The sequence below is a fragment of the Montipora foliosa genome, chromosome 9 (genome assembly GCF_036669935.1).
Source record: "Montipora foliosa isolate CH-2021 chromosome 9, ASM3666993v2, whole genome shotgun sequence".
NCBI lineage: Eukaryota > Metazoa > Cnidaria > Anthozoa > Scleractinia > Acroporidae > Montipora > Montipora foliosa.
The window spans coordinates 48,487,922-48,502,891 of record NC_090877.1 but is presented as its reverse complement, the minus strand read 5'-3'; the positions used below and the strand labels follow the sequence as shown (position 1 = coordinate 48,502,891).

The following is a 14,970-nucleotide window of genomic DNA, read 5'->3' as shown; positions in this document are numbered from 1 at the left end:
ATTTTACTGGCAACCTTTTATCGCCTTTATTCAGATGGAAACTAGCTCAAAAATGCTTAATAGCACAATACAGAAAGACACTGCTATCATAAAGCGCAGGACGCTTGTAGTAGTACAACATACGACGCTTCCAGATTTTCCAGGATGCAGCATCTTTGAGCTTTGGTATTGGCCGGTTAAGTAGCGTAATTGGCGTGCCAGACTTGTAATGTTCAGCCACCCAGTGTACGGCCTGGAAGATACCATTTGATGCGGTATCCATCAGACATTCGCACAGTTCATCCTGCGGGAAAAATATACAAGTGAAGAATAGCCCACTTTCGATATATTAAAATTCAGGCCTTGACAGAAAGCATCATCTCGAGGCTCTGGGGAATAAATATAAGGATTTGTACGAGTTTATTCCTCAGAGCCTCGAGATGATGCCTTTTGTTTGGTACTGAATTTTAATATATCGAAAGTGGGCTATTGGCCATTTTGAGGTTGCGCGGGAGACAAGGTCGAGAGCCTTCTTGAATTGGACTGTGGGACTGTTTTTGGGGACACATTTTCATCATTGCGTGCGGGGAGCAAGAACTCAAGTTGCAAGAAAGCGATATACCAGTAGCTGGGCTTCCTAAACCTCCAGAATATTGTATAGTGGTAATTTTGAAACGCTGGCTCGCTTGCCAAGGTGCAAAATTGTCCGGAAAACGAAAAGTTTTGATCATAAGGTGATTGAGATAATAAAGATTTAGCCCGAAGTTAATTGTTATCGCACAAGAATATACAAAAGTGTTTTTACTTTGAAGAGTAAACGACTGCACAAACGGTGGCTCGTCCCCAAAACAGTCCCACAATGCAATTCAGTGAGACTCCCGATCCTGTCTCCCACGCAAACTCGAAGTGACCCATTAGGCAGTTCTTATGCACAGTGACCTGGCCTAAAAGGAAAGAGAGGCCCTATGTGACCTTCGTCATAAGAAGGCCAGGCCACTGAGTCAGATCTGGAAATTGGTCGGCATTTTTTGCAGTGAGTTTAAAATGACACTAAGCACTTCCAGACAATTACACGATTGAATAGTCCCCGATTTTGGGATAAGTTTACTATTGCGAAAGAAGCACTAATTTAGCTCAATAGAAAGTCAAAGAGTAAAGATTCAATTCAACTTGAAACAACATTTAATCTACCATGATTTTATGTCTTATCTTAAACTTGAAGTCCGCTATGTAAAAGCTTATGACAGGTTGAGTTTGACTCAGTTGTCTAGTGAATAATAGTTGCTAATAAATCAGCGATATGGTTTCAACTCTCTTTTACTTAATAATTTTTGTCCTATTTTTCATTAAAATGTATTATTTGTGGAAATGAAAGTGAAGACTGAGGAAATATCACTAAATAATTTGAGCAATGGAAACGTGTCCCAAGGACTTCAGCGTGGCTTCCTTTGCAAATGAGGCTGCAAAAAGACAACTGTGATAAAATATGATGTTCCTTCAGAGCATTTTTGGTGCAACCATCCAATTGACCGCTCGGTTTTCTCATCTCAAATTCCTTTAAGTAAGCTACGGATAACGACTTAGCACTGACAAAGAGGGGAAGGGGAGGGGGGAGGGGGGGTGGTGTTTTCCTCCATTGGCATCGATCCTGGTCTGAACGGAGGAGGGTATTTATCAGTATTATCATTTTTTTCATGAAGTCTAATGAAAGGTTTCATCCTCGTAATCCCTAGTTTTTGTAGGAATTATTACCTGAGGAGGGTTTTGCTTTACTTCATGAAAGACTTCCTTCACTCTGTGCCAGACGTCAATCATGTGAAATTTGTGCACAATTCGCTCAGTAGGGGACCACTCTCGGCCCAGGCCATCATCATCAAGACCTATCTTGCTCATTACAGCGTCAATGATGTTCATTGTGTCTGTACTGAAATCTTTCTCAGTGGGGTCCTCTGGGGCATAGGGCAACACCAGGTGTTCCTGAAATTGTATTCAGTCACTGTGTGTTGTCCAAGTTATTTATGAGTCACTCACTGAATTAACTCACTCCATTAATAATAACCGGAAAGTCGATCAAGGTCTCGGTGCATTTAAAACGAAGAACAAGAAAAACGAGGCCAATGTATCTCGAACTTGGATAATAAAGGATTTACTATATGGCCGCGCAATTTAAAGAGATCTGTTTTGCGATTCAAAGGAGTTGTGACTGAGGGAGAAAAGAGTGACAGCGACCTACCGCATTCTGAAGGCAAAGATTGTAATAGGCCATTTTCGAAATATCAAATATTACGCTTTATAGTGAGGCAGTGAGGACAAAAACTATAGAAACACGTTGGAATGAATGTGAAAAATATTTACATGTCATCCACTTTGCTTTGTCTTTGTCCTCTAAACCTCTCTTTCAAGCTGAATTTTAATATATCGAAAAAGGCCCATTCACATCCGCGTAAAAGCTACCCTATGCCTCATGATGGATAAGTTATTTCTTATTCATAAATGGCGGCCAATTTATAATTCTTTTGTCAAAGTGCAAATTAGCCTACCAAGCCTCGATACCATACAGTGAATTGAAAAGAATTCTTGCTCTAAAATGAGGCTTGGTAGGCTAATTTGCACGTGGACAAAAGAATTATAAATGTGACCGCCATTTGTGAACACGGTCTATAGGTGGAAAAAAAAATGCGTAAGCTGTGGGGTAATCTGATGGAGAAATTTTAGGAAGACCTTAGACAGCAATGACCAAAACCAGGTTGTTGACCAGCGGTTTTCGTTAAAACAATGGGGTAAGTCAGGAGCCCATAAGTATGGGCTCCTGGGTAAGTACTTCATGTATCCCTTATTATACGCGTGGGAATACATTATAATTTAAATACACTATAATAGGGGATAAATGAAGTACCTAGGAACAATGGTTTGCTGGGGGTTCACAGTCTCGCGGGCTCAGAAAACCTGGTTGTGGTCATTAGCCTGCGTAACTGGTGGGATTGTTGGCGCGAGGGGCAAATTAACGAGCGGCAAAAGCCGCGCGAAGAATGGGGAGGGGCGCCCCTCCCCTCTCCTCCCCATTCTCCGAGCCAATAATACCGCCAGCTACGCAGGCCAGAGAAATGTTTGCAAGCGCCACTGAAGGGGAGGAGAGTGGGGAACTTGTTCGCACTGTCGTTGAGTAGACTTGCGAAAACAGAGCGAATTTGACTGTAAGGGCGTATAAAAGGTCGAGAGACCCAAGGGGCTTCTAAGGCCAACAGAATGCCTCGCACGGGAGCACGCAGTTATCCAAATGATTTAATCCGCGTGCGGCGGCTGTTTACGCGAAGGAGAATAATAGTAGAACTACATTATGGTTAAAGTTATTTCATTAAAGGCATTTCTGGGTCGAGTGCATGAAGCGTAAAATGTGTACGCGTATGAGAATACTGTGTAATGAAAAACCTTGGTGGCCGCTTAGTCTCAAATAAGGGAAGATTAATGAAATCTTGATATTGCAATTGGATACTTTTCGTTCCAACACGTACCAAGAACGAACACGTAGTGGAGTGAGCGTCATCAAAATTCACAAAAATCCTTTACGGGTTTTTTTTTTGCATTCATTTTGTTCAGTTCATTTACCAACGGCGTCACATGTGGGCTGAGTTTGTTGGTTTTCTACTTTGCTTGGAGAGTGTTTTTCTCCGGGTACTCCGGTTTTCGCCAACCTACAATTTGATATTAGTTGATTTGATTTGGTTTGTATGCACGGCGTTCGTACGGGTCATGGAAGATCTGGAAAGTCATGAAAAGTATTTAACAATTTCATTTTCCAAGCCTGGAAAGTCATGGAATTTTATGGTCGGTCATAAATCGAAAATTAATCATCGCAGTGTCAAAGCAAGGACAAAATGAAATAAAGACGAGTTTCTATCAAACAATCGGAAGTTTCCGTCTGTTGGGCGTAAAGAGATTGTTAATTTTATTCAAATTTGATCTGCGTAATATCCTAAAGTAAGGATAGTTTTGAAAAGGTCATGGAAACAGTCATGGAAAGTCATGAAAGTTGAAGTGCTTAAAAGAGTACGAACCCTGATGCAGTGTTTCAATTACTCTAAATACACTTGACACTTAAAGTTCATCATCATCATCATCACTGAGCTTACCTCATCCTTAATATCATGGTTAACGGTTGGTACGCGGTTGTCTGCCGTCGCTCGAGGGTTAAACAAACGAAGTCCTTGCACAGTCATTGAGTGGATTGAGTGAGCGATGGTTTCGTTAAAATTGTCGGACAAATCGTAAGACACGTAGAGCTCGCGGCAGGTAGATTCAGCCGCAGCTGAAGTAAAAATGACAGCGGCAATACATAGGAAAAGCATAATGACGCTCTCTTTTTCAAGCGCACTGGATTGGAATGAGTTGTCAGTTCGACAACAAAAGGAGAAAATCTTTGAGTAATGAATGGGGTGTCAAGTGTTTTTTCTATCACTCTGAGTGGAGTCGTGTTACAAAGTTTATTTTTGGGATCAGCCGGTACGAAAGACTGAGGGAATGGGATACGAACCTGCCTCGCGTCAAGGCTATTATTGCCACCCGCGCCTATTGAGCCTCTTTTTGCCTCTTCAAAAATTAAACAAGATGTTCGGGAAACTCAATAAGGGAGTGTGAGATAGCAAAATGTGTGACGCGATCCTTTCCCGACTGCAATAAGAATACAACGCAAGCTAAACTAAGTACATGAAGTTCAACCACTAAGAAAGAAAATTAGGTTTGAAGGGTAGTCATAAAACCAACTCGAATCTAGCCTGCGAGCAGGCTCTCCGAGGGACTGGGGTTGGGTGACCCTCCTCGCAGGCTAACTTGAACGCGACCGTGACAGTTGATTGCACGCATACGAAGAAGTCCGGACGGTGATCGGATGATTCGAACGTAACCTTCACAATTGATTGCACTCATAGAAAGAGTTGTCGTTTTAAGTTATCAATTTAGAATATATGATATGTCATACTTAAACTGCGGAATGACAATCAAATGAAAGTGAGAAGGATCGCAGGTGTAAGCATACGCAAGCTTAAGAGATGCAGACTTTAACGGGATTCGAACCTATATGACCATGCAATTGCGCTGCACTTGTTCTTCCAACTCAGCTATCAACTGAAGCCAGCTGAGAGATGGCAGTTGCGAATTCAAGCTGTATCACGCTAAAGGGTGGATGAAAATAGACCACTTTTCAGTCCTAAACAAAAGGCATCATCTCGAGGCTCTGGGGAATAAACTCATACAAATCCTTATAATTATTTATTCCCCAGAGCCTCGAGATGATGTATTTTGTTTCGGACTGAATTTTAATACATCGAAAGTGGTCTATTTAGAATGTATGAAATGTCATCCAGGACGTTTTCAACGAACCTTTTGAGACACCAATAACGATAGAGAAATGTGCGACTTCTGTTAGACGAACAAAAGAAGCTAATGAAAGATTCGTCCACCAACATGGGCGCGATAACGTTACGTAAAAACCTCCAATAATGTAGTGCGGAATGAACATAAAATGAAAGGAGGAAGATCACAGATTTAAGTCCGAGAGAAAGGCGGAATAATATTATGCAACCAAAAGCGTTTATATACCCCCAGCAAATGGGCATTTTTCTCCTGTGGATCCCATAATAGACCAATTCTGCTTACTCAATGTTGTACCCAATTCAAATCTCTTGGGGTTAAGATGCTTTGTGCATTGCATTTTCATGATAATGTAGCATTCACATTTAAATGATATGGGAATACTTGGAACAAAACGATTTATTCCGAAAGTATTGTAATTGGGTACAACATTGAGTTAACCGAATTGGTCCATGTAATCCATCAAAGCAATAGACTTCAATTTGGCATCGGCATCGATAAAATTGTCTATTTCATATGACCTTTATTAATCGCTCAGGGGCCTTTCGGGGTCAATTAGAACAACTGATTCATACAGATACGTGTTTCGAGTCTCATCTGGCGCCTGCTTGGTCAAGCTACAATCGGCGTCAAATCGGAGTTGACACATTGTGTCTTCACAGCAGTTTACAGGCGTAATATAACGGGACTATTTGTACCACGCTATAAATTTTCCAAAAGACATCCCCTTCCCTATTCAATAGGGCCGTTTATACGAGAGAAAATAAGCCGCGGCTTACATAAGACGATTGTACCTTTCTATGAACGGTGAACTTAACAAAGAACTCTTGACATCAAAGAAGAACACAAACTTTACATTGTCCACCGAAGCATTTAAAATTAGAAGCCATACTACCCCCACAGATTCCAGATTTGAGCAACTAGCACGCATTGCGGACGTGCAAGGCCAGGTTACATAGGGAAACATGGCTGACAAATGTGGACCATATGATAAACTTCTCTAACAGGCGATCATTCGATTATGCCTCGAAGAAAACGCAAGAATAGAACAGAAAGGTCTGGACGTCTTCGAGAAGCATTGTATGAAAAACAGGGTATCAGTGGAGGTAAGAATTTAAAGAGAATAGTAAACAATGCTAGTTCCATGAAGGCAACAATTCATACTGTACAGTAGATCCAAAATATTATTTGAGTTTAATAAATTCAGGGAATATTATACACTTAATGTATGGTCCCGAGCGAAACAGTTAGTTTTGTTTTCCCGAGAGGCGAGGGAAACCTCAAGACTCGAGGGAAAACAAAACTAACTAGTTTCCTGAGGGACCAAACATTAAGTGCTTTGTTGTATGTTTAGACGTTTCCTTGAACAATCACAGCAAAACATCCGGAGCGGGCAACAACTGCGGGATTGTATCCCGGTCGGGATACATGTGAATTGGATCAGGGGCATGTGACCAAGAATTACCCAATCACAGTGCTAGTTTTGTTGAGTGAAAGTCTTGGTATATAACAATGAGAGATGGTCTGAGACTAGCTTTGCAAACCAACAACAACAAACATGGATATCTTAAGTGAACATCGTGGAGGTTCAATTTGATGTTGGTTCTCCTCTCTGTTCTGACAACGTTTTCTCTAAATGTGGTACAAAGACATACATGTACCAATATGTCATCATTCAGATTCATCATTGAATCAGTTGATATTTAGCCTCTCTGTCAAGTTTCCATTTATTGATTAGTCAGAGTGCATCAAATCGATACACCTCCCAAGGTTAAAATGGTTTTACCTAAAGAAAATTTCAAGATTTTCATTGAAAAATGCTAAGTTAATGTCAACAGATGGGTCAAGAATATACCGGTAAATGAACTCCATAAAGCCCCAGCTACAAGTTCAAACATTGTTATAAAACATTTGTTGGATAAACGATGTTACAACATGTATATGTCGCATGTATTTTTTTGCCGGAAGAATGTTTTGTTTTCGATCAAACTTTTTCTCCAACATACAACAAATGTTGAAGGGCGTAGCTGCCCTTTCAACAATTTTGTATTGCAAAGACCATTCAGAGTGAAGGCCCCGGTCTCCAATCCGAGAACGATGAGCAATCCAAAATGGCCGAGGTGACTAAGGTGATGTGTTCTCAACGTTATATGGCTATCCAACATTGTTAGAAGCATTCTTATAACTATGTTGGGATGTGTTCTTCCAACAATGTTACAATGTTTAGCCGGAGCTTAAGATAGCAAACTATTATGAAACTGTAGAGATGATATTTGTTTTTTTTCAATGGTGACTCAGGGATGCTCTGAAAAACTCGGAGTGCTTCTCAGCAGGAGTTGAACCTATGACCTTTGGATTACTAGTTCAGATGCTCTACCACTCCTAGCAGTTTAGGACAATAAAATTTGTCACCTGAACCTGGTTTAATGGCTTGGCTCCCGTGAGTCTCGTACAGCTCAGTGGCAGAACATCATAATTAGTAATTGGAAGGTCATGGATTCCACTCCTGCAAAGAAGTACTTGCATTTTCTCCTAGTACAGTGGAACCCCGCTATAAGGAAGACCACGTTATAACAAACATCATCTGAAAGCCTGGCAGAATTGCAGTAAAATATGGGGAAACGAACCCTGCTATAACAAACCCTACTATAATGAAATTCCCGCTATAACTAATAAGATTTTCACAGTCCCAACGCACAATTCACCCAGTTATAACAAATATTTCGTCCGGCCGGGCACAACAGTCAGTGAAAATGGTAGATTTGAGTAGAAATCACGGCTTGCTTTATTCCGGTTTCGACCAATACTTGCATTGTACTATTGCAGTGTTGAATTTATCATTCAGCTTGCCGACAGGTTAATTCTGAATGTAAAGTGCCCCTGTGATCAAAAAAACCACTTCCTTTTTTCCTTCAGATTTTGAAAGTGTGTTTGCTTAACACCTGACTGGCAAAAATTTGAGCTTTGATTTTTATCCAAAGGCCGTTTACTTTGAGAGTAAGTTTTGGATTTCACGGTCCGCCATTACTCACGTTCAAAACTGACCTCAGACGATTGGATCCAGGGAAAAGTGACGTCAGAGGCTCACTAGCTTAAAATTTCAGCGTGTGAACGCAGCTTATTATATATGCAAAGCATGAGTTTAAACGTCTGAAAGCCCAAAACCCCCGTGCTGCATATTAATTCTGCGGCGTACACACTTATTGCATTCGTAAACTAGTGAGCCTTTGACGTCATTTTCTCCTCGATCCAGCTCTCTCAAGAACATAATGTTAGTAATGGCGGACCATTAAATAGGAAAATTACAGTTAAAATAAAGAGGTGTCTTTTTGACATCAAAGCTTAAAACGTGGGTCACTTGGTGTTTTGTTAACATTTGAAATCCAAAGAAAAATATGAATTGATTTTTTGGTCACAGGGGCACTTTAAAGTTAATTGAAAGTGTTCTTGAATTTGATGTCTGGATTGTCAGTGCGTTACACTCAAAAATAATGTTTTCTACATACAGTATTACGTACAGCATTGAATTTTTGGTAATTGTTATTTATTAAATTACTCCGCTATAATAAATATTTTGGCTATTAACCAGATAATTCGTTGGTACAGTGGCACTTTTTTATAGCAGGGTTCCACTGTATCCTTGAGTCACCTTTGAAAAAATATCATCTCTTCATTTCATCTGCTGGGGTTAACAATTTCAATCTCAGTCATTCTTTTCAATACCATTATGAAACTGTTGCACAGGCATAACTTGATGTTCCGTAGTATTATTCGTGTAATTGTACTTAATAGTTTGTTGCGGATATCATGCAGTGGAACTTAGATTATGCCAAGTTGCGCATATCTTCATTTTGTAAAATCAATAATAAGTTCTTAAGTTACATTACTCTGCAATGAGGAGCATTTTTTTCTCCAAATTGTATTAGATGTGGCCATTTCAGACTTTGCGAATGCTGAGGATGCAAAGGAAGCACTTAAGAGGATCTCCAGACAGTTAGCAGCTAATGCAGGTAAAGTGCAAATCTTTGTAACAAAACTAAATGCTTTATTTTTCGTAGCAGTGCACTTAGCAATCAAACTAGTCCAAAGGCAAGTCAACTTTTCATAACCTGAAAGACATGATTCAACTAAATGTTATCACCATTAAAACAACAACTGGTACCTACATAGAAGGCTACTAGTCAGCTATTTCTGAAGAGTGCTGGAGACAAATTTCAGGCCTCTGAAACCCTTTCTAATAAAAGGGCTAAAAACTAAGACTGTAATAAAAAAATTACTCAATTGAAAAGTATTTCAGTGAAATCATTTGACCTTAAACACTTTGAATGACAGTGAGTGGTGACATGGTAGTCACATAACCAAAGAATGGTTGAATGACAAAACTATGGCATCATCTATAGATGGCCAAAGGTCAGCGGAATTGGAACCAAGTGCAATGACATGTAAATCTAACATCTTAATCACCAGTCAGACCATGATGCCTCCAGCTCTGTTGAAAAGGACTGCACTGCAATCATTCTCCCAATCTCCCCACCCTCCTTAAGTCTGCCAAGGAACAAAACATTCAAGAAATATATACTCAAATTATGTAATGGACTAAGCAAACAAGTGGTCGATCATTCTCTAGAAAAGGACACAACCAACAGAAAAAGAAGTTACATGTATTGTGAAGTTGTTGGAAGTAATTTCTCTCAGGTTCAACATTGTGGCATGAAAAACCCTGTTGAACAGAAGTTATGATGTGATGTAATTAAATTGTAGCTCTTTTGAGTGAAAGCACTTCAGTTTCGTTCAATAGCAGGTTGCAAAATAATATTGTTTGTGCTGCATAAACTTAAAAAACTCCTGGCTTGGCCTCCAGGTGACAAATGTAAAACAACACTGCTGTTCAGATTGTTAGCTGCCGTATTCAGCGTCAGCAATGAGGGTTTAAGTCCTTTATTTTAGTTTCCTAACCTTTTCATAATACATTTTTTTAGTGTAATGAATAAATTATGAACAAAGAGAAATCTGTATCATACATCATACCTCTTACTAACCTCGTTTCCTCGAGGCTGTTCTCAAAGTAACTGGTGCCTTCTTTTTTGCAAATCAATTTATGGCCTGAGAGATGAATATTTGCAGCAGGAAGTTAGAGTGAGACCCGAGATAATGAGCTCGTTAGATATTTAGAATAATATTATTCCTAGATATTTTTATTGAGAAAGAAATCAAGCTTCCATATTCTATGGACTGTACTGTACAGTAGAATACCGCCGGTTAAATTTCCCAATCATAGTTCATGTGCTATTCTGTGAGATAAACCGGTAATGAAGTCACTGATTAATAACCGTTTCTTTTGCTTTCCTGTATGAATTATTAGTGTGTTAGTGTTGAATCATTTAAAGGCTTGAGGTTGAGCCACAGGATTGTAGACGTGGCACAGCACTACTGCAAGTGGAAACTTTTCATTTGACAACAGCATTATAGTACATGTTGAACTTTGGGGGTCTGATTTCGGGGCCTTAATAAAAGAACTTGACATATTGGTTTTAAGATTTTGAAGGTGAGGCCAGAGAGGTGTTGATCGAAATTCGGCCGCACAATACGTACTTGATGTAAGTGCACCCCAATTCTAACCGTTAAGTTTGGGCGAAGTTGGGTGGGGTGGAAATCTGGCGCGCGATTCTTGGCCAATCACGAAACCCCGCGGGAAAAAGTAAATAAATGGCACTTGTTTCTTGGCCAATAGCATGAACCAAAGCGGCAAGAAATTTCTTTCGACAGTCAACTGGAAACCGCTATAATTAGTTAATTCATGAACTTATAGCAGTGTCGTGATTTTGTACGATGTCGTTATGAAATAAGAGAAAGGATTATTAAGATTGACATTTTTCAAGGCGTGTCGCCTAGTATTAAAGCACTACAACAGAAGGAGTTTTCATATTACATGAGAAAAGGATATCAATCGAGATTACTGATCTTCAGTCATAGAATAATTTTTTGTAAGCGAGAGAGGTTTTGTTGTTCCAATTCAATCAGTTTACGACAGCAGTATTCTGATAGAGGAGTAACTTTCGAATAATATTTAAACCCTTTTTAATCTGTAAAACAAGAGTACAATATTTGCTTTATCTGTTTATCAGCTTCCCTGGTTTGTAAACAAGAAAAAGAGGATATAGTTCCCTGGTATGAAAGAACAGATTTTGATTCAGAAGTCGAAGATGAAGATAAAGATGAAGAAAAACCAACTGAAGAAAAGGAAAATCGATCCACATTGACGGGACGGAAGAAGAACGTAAACTTAAAGGCTTTTGTGAGAGGAGAATCGAGCGACGATGCCGTTACGTATCCTTTAGACGTATGGTGTTTGTTAGCTCAATACATTAGACCTGAACATGTTCAAAGTTTTGCCCTCATTTGCAAGGGCGCGCGAGACGCGATAAACACGAGAACGTTTTGGCTACGACTTTACAATCGCCATATTAGTGATCACAAGAATTTACCCGAGAGACTTCGGCCGGAAAGGATCGAGTGTCGTCCCGGGCTGCGGGCGAGGATTATACGAGCGTTGTTTCATGGTTACGATCCACTTAGGACTCGAATGACGTCAAGATTTGGCACAGTTGATGCGAGTGTTCTTGAGTCCCGCATGTGTATTTCAATGTGGTACAAACAGGGAGTTTGCAAGAAACAGACGAAGAAAATATGGGTGTTTTATTTCAAGTTTTCGCGAAAGTCATTCGGCGCAAGGAGACTGCCGATTTATTTCAGCCCTCGTTGGTTTGCTCAAGTTGACGATTTGAATTACAATCCGGAACAATACAACAGTGTACTTCAAGTAAATTGTGTCAACTTTCTTCCTCTTGCACCTGTCCAAGGTCACGTGTTGACCAGAGCTTTGGTTGGCATAAGTCGCGACATGAATCACAACAGCGTTAAGTTGACATTTCACTCGCCGCGTTCTGATGGCAGATACCTAAAAGAGAACGCAACCAGCGTGGTTCTAGATCCGGTCTATGATGTCAAAGTATTGTATTGGTGGAGCCCGGGCTACCCTCGCCAAGGACACGAGCTATAAATTCACTCTATCAGAAAACCGTCAAAGGTACATTGTCGTGGAAGTCGTGGTAATTGGGTAAAAATCGTAGAAAAATCTTTCCTTGCTGTTTTCAGTAAATATATGTTGCCATTTTTTTTCGAAGGGCGAGGGGGATTGGGGCAAAGGTGGGAAGAGCTGTCAAGATTGAATACCTACTTTCGGCAGAACCAGGCTGAAAGGGGCCTGAAGTGACGAAGAAAGCAAGTTCTATTGCCCCAATTCTGAATTGTTAATTTGTTCACACCATTAACAATCACGTTCCTTAGGACTTACAAGTTTCTGCGACTGTGCGCCGAGGTGTACATCAACCCCAAATCCCGAAAAATAAATAGTTAATGGCGTTACTTCAAGATGAGGTGTGAATCTTGCAATGCGTAAAATGAGCCTTATGTCACGCAGTCTCACTTCTCGTTTTCGTCACACTTCGAACGTTCTTGTGCTGAGTACTCGAAATGCGAGCAAAACTGTTATTTTGATGGCCGTTACTTAAGCCGCATATTCACACACTTCATTCATCAAGCTGGTCAGTGAATGATGTCACTTTCTCCTCAATCCAGATCGCTGATAGCTTATCGGTCGGAACCGCACAAAGTAATGGCTACAATCGTGGACAGAATAAACTGGAACAGCAAACCCCCATCCCCCCCAAATCAAGGATGAAGCCACGCAAAAGCCAAAACGTTTCATTTTCCCATCCTTGATTTTGGGGGGAAGGGGGGGGGGGGGGGGGGTACAAATTTCTCATCTATTTTGTCCAAAATTGCAGTATCCTTCCCAGCCGTTTTTTGGATGTCACGCAACGCTCTTTTTTTGGGAGGAGCGTTGCGTGACATCAAATAAACGGCTGCGAAGAAGACTAAGTAATGGCGGACCGTTACATGAAAAAAAGTGGAGTCAAAATAAACAGTCTTCCTCTTGAAATTACTAGAAAAAATTTCGCCTGTTAAGTATTCAACGGAAGTACTTCGAAATGTGAAGAAAAACGAGAAGTGACTTTTTTCATTGTAGTATACATAATGACTGAGGGGGGCGTAAGGGTCTTTATCCGTTGTTTCGAACAGCCGCGTGACAATTTGTCGAAAGCCCAGCTTACCTACTTGTAAATTACATGGTACTCCAGAAAAGATAAAATCGTCCCTCGATAAGTTTTGGAATTTCCTGCAGGAAATGTAGCAGAGCGTTTCCTTTTCACAAGCAATGCTATCTGGTAATTTCAGCTAATTGAAGAAGGAAGCAAAAGGGGAATTTTTTTTCGTATAGAAGGAGGCGTTACTTCCCAGCGCTGAGTGTGTTATATCAGACGAGGGTTTTCAAATGTTGTAATTACCTTAAAAGGGTGAATTTATCCAACTGAGTGACAAGAGTATTCTCGGAAAAAATACCGGAGTTTTTCTTGCTGGAGTCGCAGAGCCTTTCCCTTCCGATCTGTAGCTCCGCTCTCCCTTAGAGTCATGCAATCGAAATGAGATGTTTAGCCTCGACTTTACAAAGCTCAACGTTTCAATTCAGTTAATTTCCGTCATGAAGTGACCGAAGGTTTTGGCTCTAAGTTGTTTTTCTCTGCCCTATGGGAATACTCCAGTACCCCCAAAATAGCCGTCGAAGTAAGAAATGTAAGAATTCAAGACTCGGCTTCGGTCACTCCAGTTTTGACCGGTTCCTGTAAAATGTTGAAATATAGACGAGTTCATGCTCTTGAGTGCTTCCATGGGTAATCAGGGCAAGATGGAGAGAGATTCAAAGGTTTGTGTCGGAGTTCAAAACGATTAAAAGAATTCATGATATGGAATGTTGGTTTTTTTAGTTATTTTCCAAAACAGAAGATGTGCGCTCAAACATACGGCAGAAGAAAGTTGGAGAATGTCTATTGTAGAAATTATTTCATTAAACAAAGTTTCTGCCACACATTTCCTGTAATTCCAAAGGCACAAAATTACAGAGAATGTATGGAGACAAAAAAAGCAATATTTAGGAATTACAAAGAATAGATATCAAGTCCAGTTCATCTCAGCTATGAACTCAGACTTGCTTGTTTGAATTTTGAAGGCAAAAGTCTGTAAAGTAGAGTCGTGTACAGTTTATTTTGTTTGAATTTCCTTACAAACCTTTGAGTTTCCTGCCATGTTGCCCTGATTACCCATTATGCAATCAAGAGCGTGAACTGGTCTGTTGCTTAAACCAGTGAGAACCAAAAAATACTAATGCGGTTTGATTACTTAAGATTTTTTGACTCAGTGCTCGTAGACTATCAACTGCTTTCTCAGTGTCGTTACCAATGGCAAAGATAGAAATGGATCGCATGTTGAAAACCCTAGTGTAATCGCTATCGAATTCTCGCCCCTTGTCATAGAAGAATTTCTTATTGCATAATTGAGATTGGCTAGTATCTTCCTCCTAAATTACAAGGAATGTTTTCGAAGTAAGGGCAATTAAAAACGACATTTTTGTAATGTCCTTAGTAATATCATTACTAAAGCCGCGTTTGATCGGGATAATCCTAAGTATCAATTTTGTGGCATATGCGTTTCCTATGATTGCATTTA

At 40.1% G+C, this 14,970-nt stretch overlaps 2 protein-coding genes across 2 annotated transcripts; one reads left to right on the top strand and one right to left on the bottom strand.

Annotated features, from left to right (window-relative positions):
- Positions 1-43: 43 nt before the first annotated feature.
- LOC137969736 (uncharacterized) lies at positions 44-4,392 on the bottom strand. The gene is made up of 3 exons (XM_068816086.1): positions 4,110-4,392; positions 1,732-1,956; positions 44-283 (listed from the first exon to the last, which is right to left on the bottom strand). The coding sequence occupies exons 1-3, from the start codon at positions 4,323-4,325 to the stop codon at positions 47-49; spliced, it is 678 nt and encodes a 225-aa protein (XP_068672187.1). The 5' UTR covers positions 4,326-4,392; the 3' UTR covers positions 44-46.
- Positions 4,393-6,294: 1,902 nt separating this feature from the next.
- On the top strand, positions 6,295-14,522 carry LOC137971258 (transmembrane protein 183A-like). Its single transcript, XM_068818056.1, has 3 exons — positions 6,295-6,452; positions 9,273-9,356; positions 11,472-14,522. The coding sequence occupies exons 1-3, from the start codon at positions 6,368-6,370 to the stop codon at positions 12,404-12,406; spliced, it is 1,104 nt and encodes a 367-aa protein (XP_068674157.1). The 5' UTR covers positions 6,295-6,367; the 3' UTR covers positions 12,407-14,522.
- The last annotated feature ends 448 nt before the right edge of the window (positions 14,523-14,970 follow it).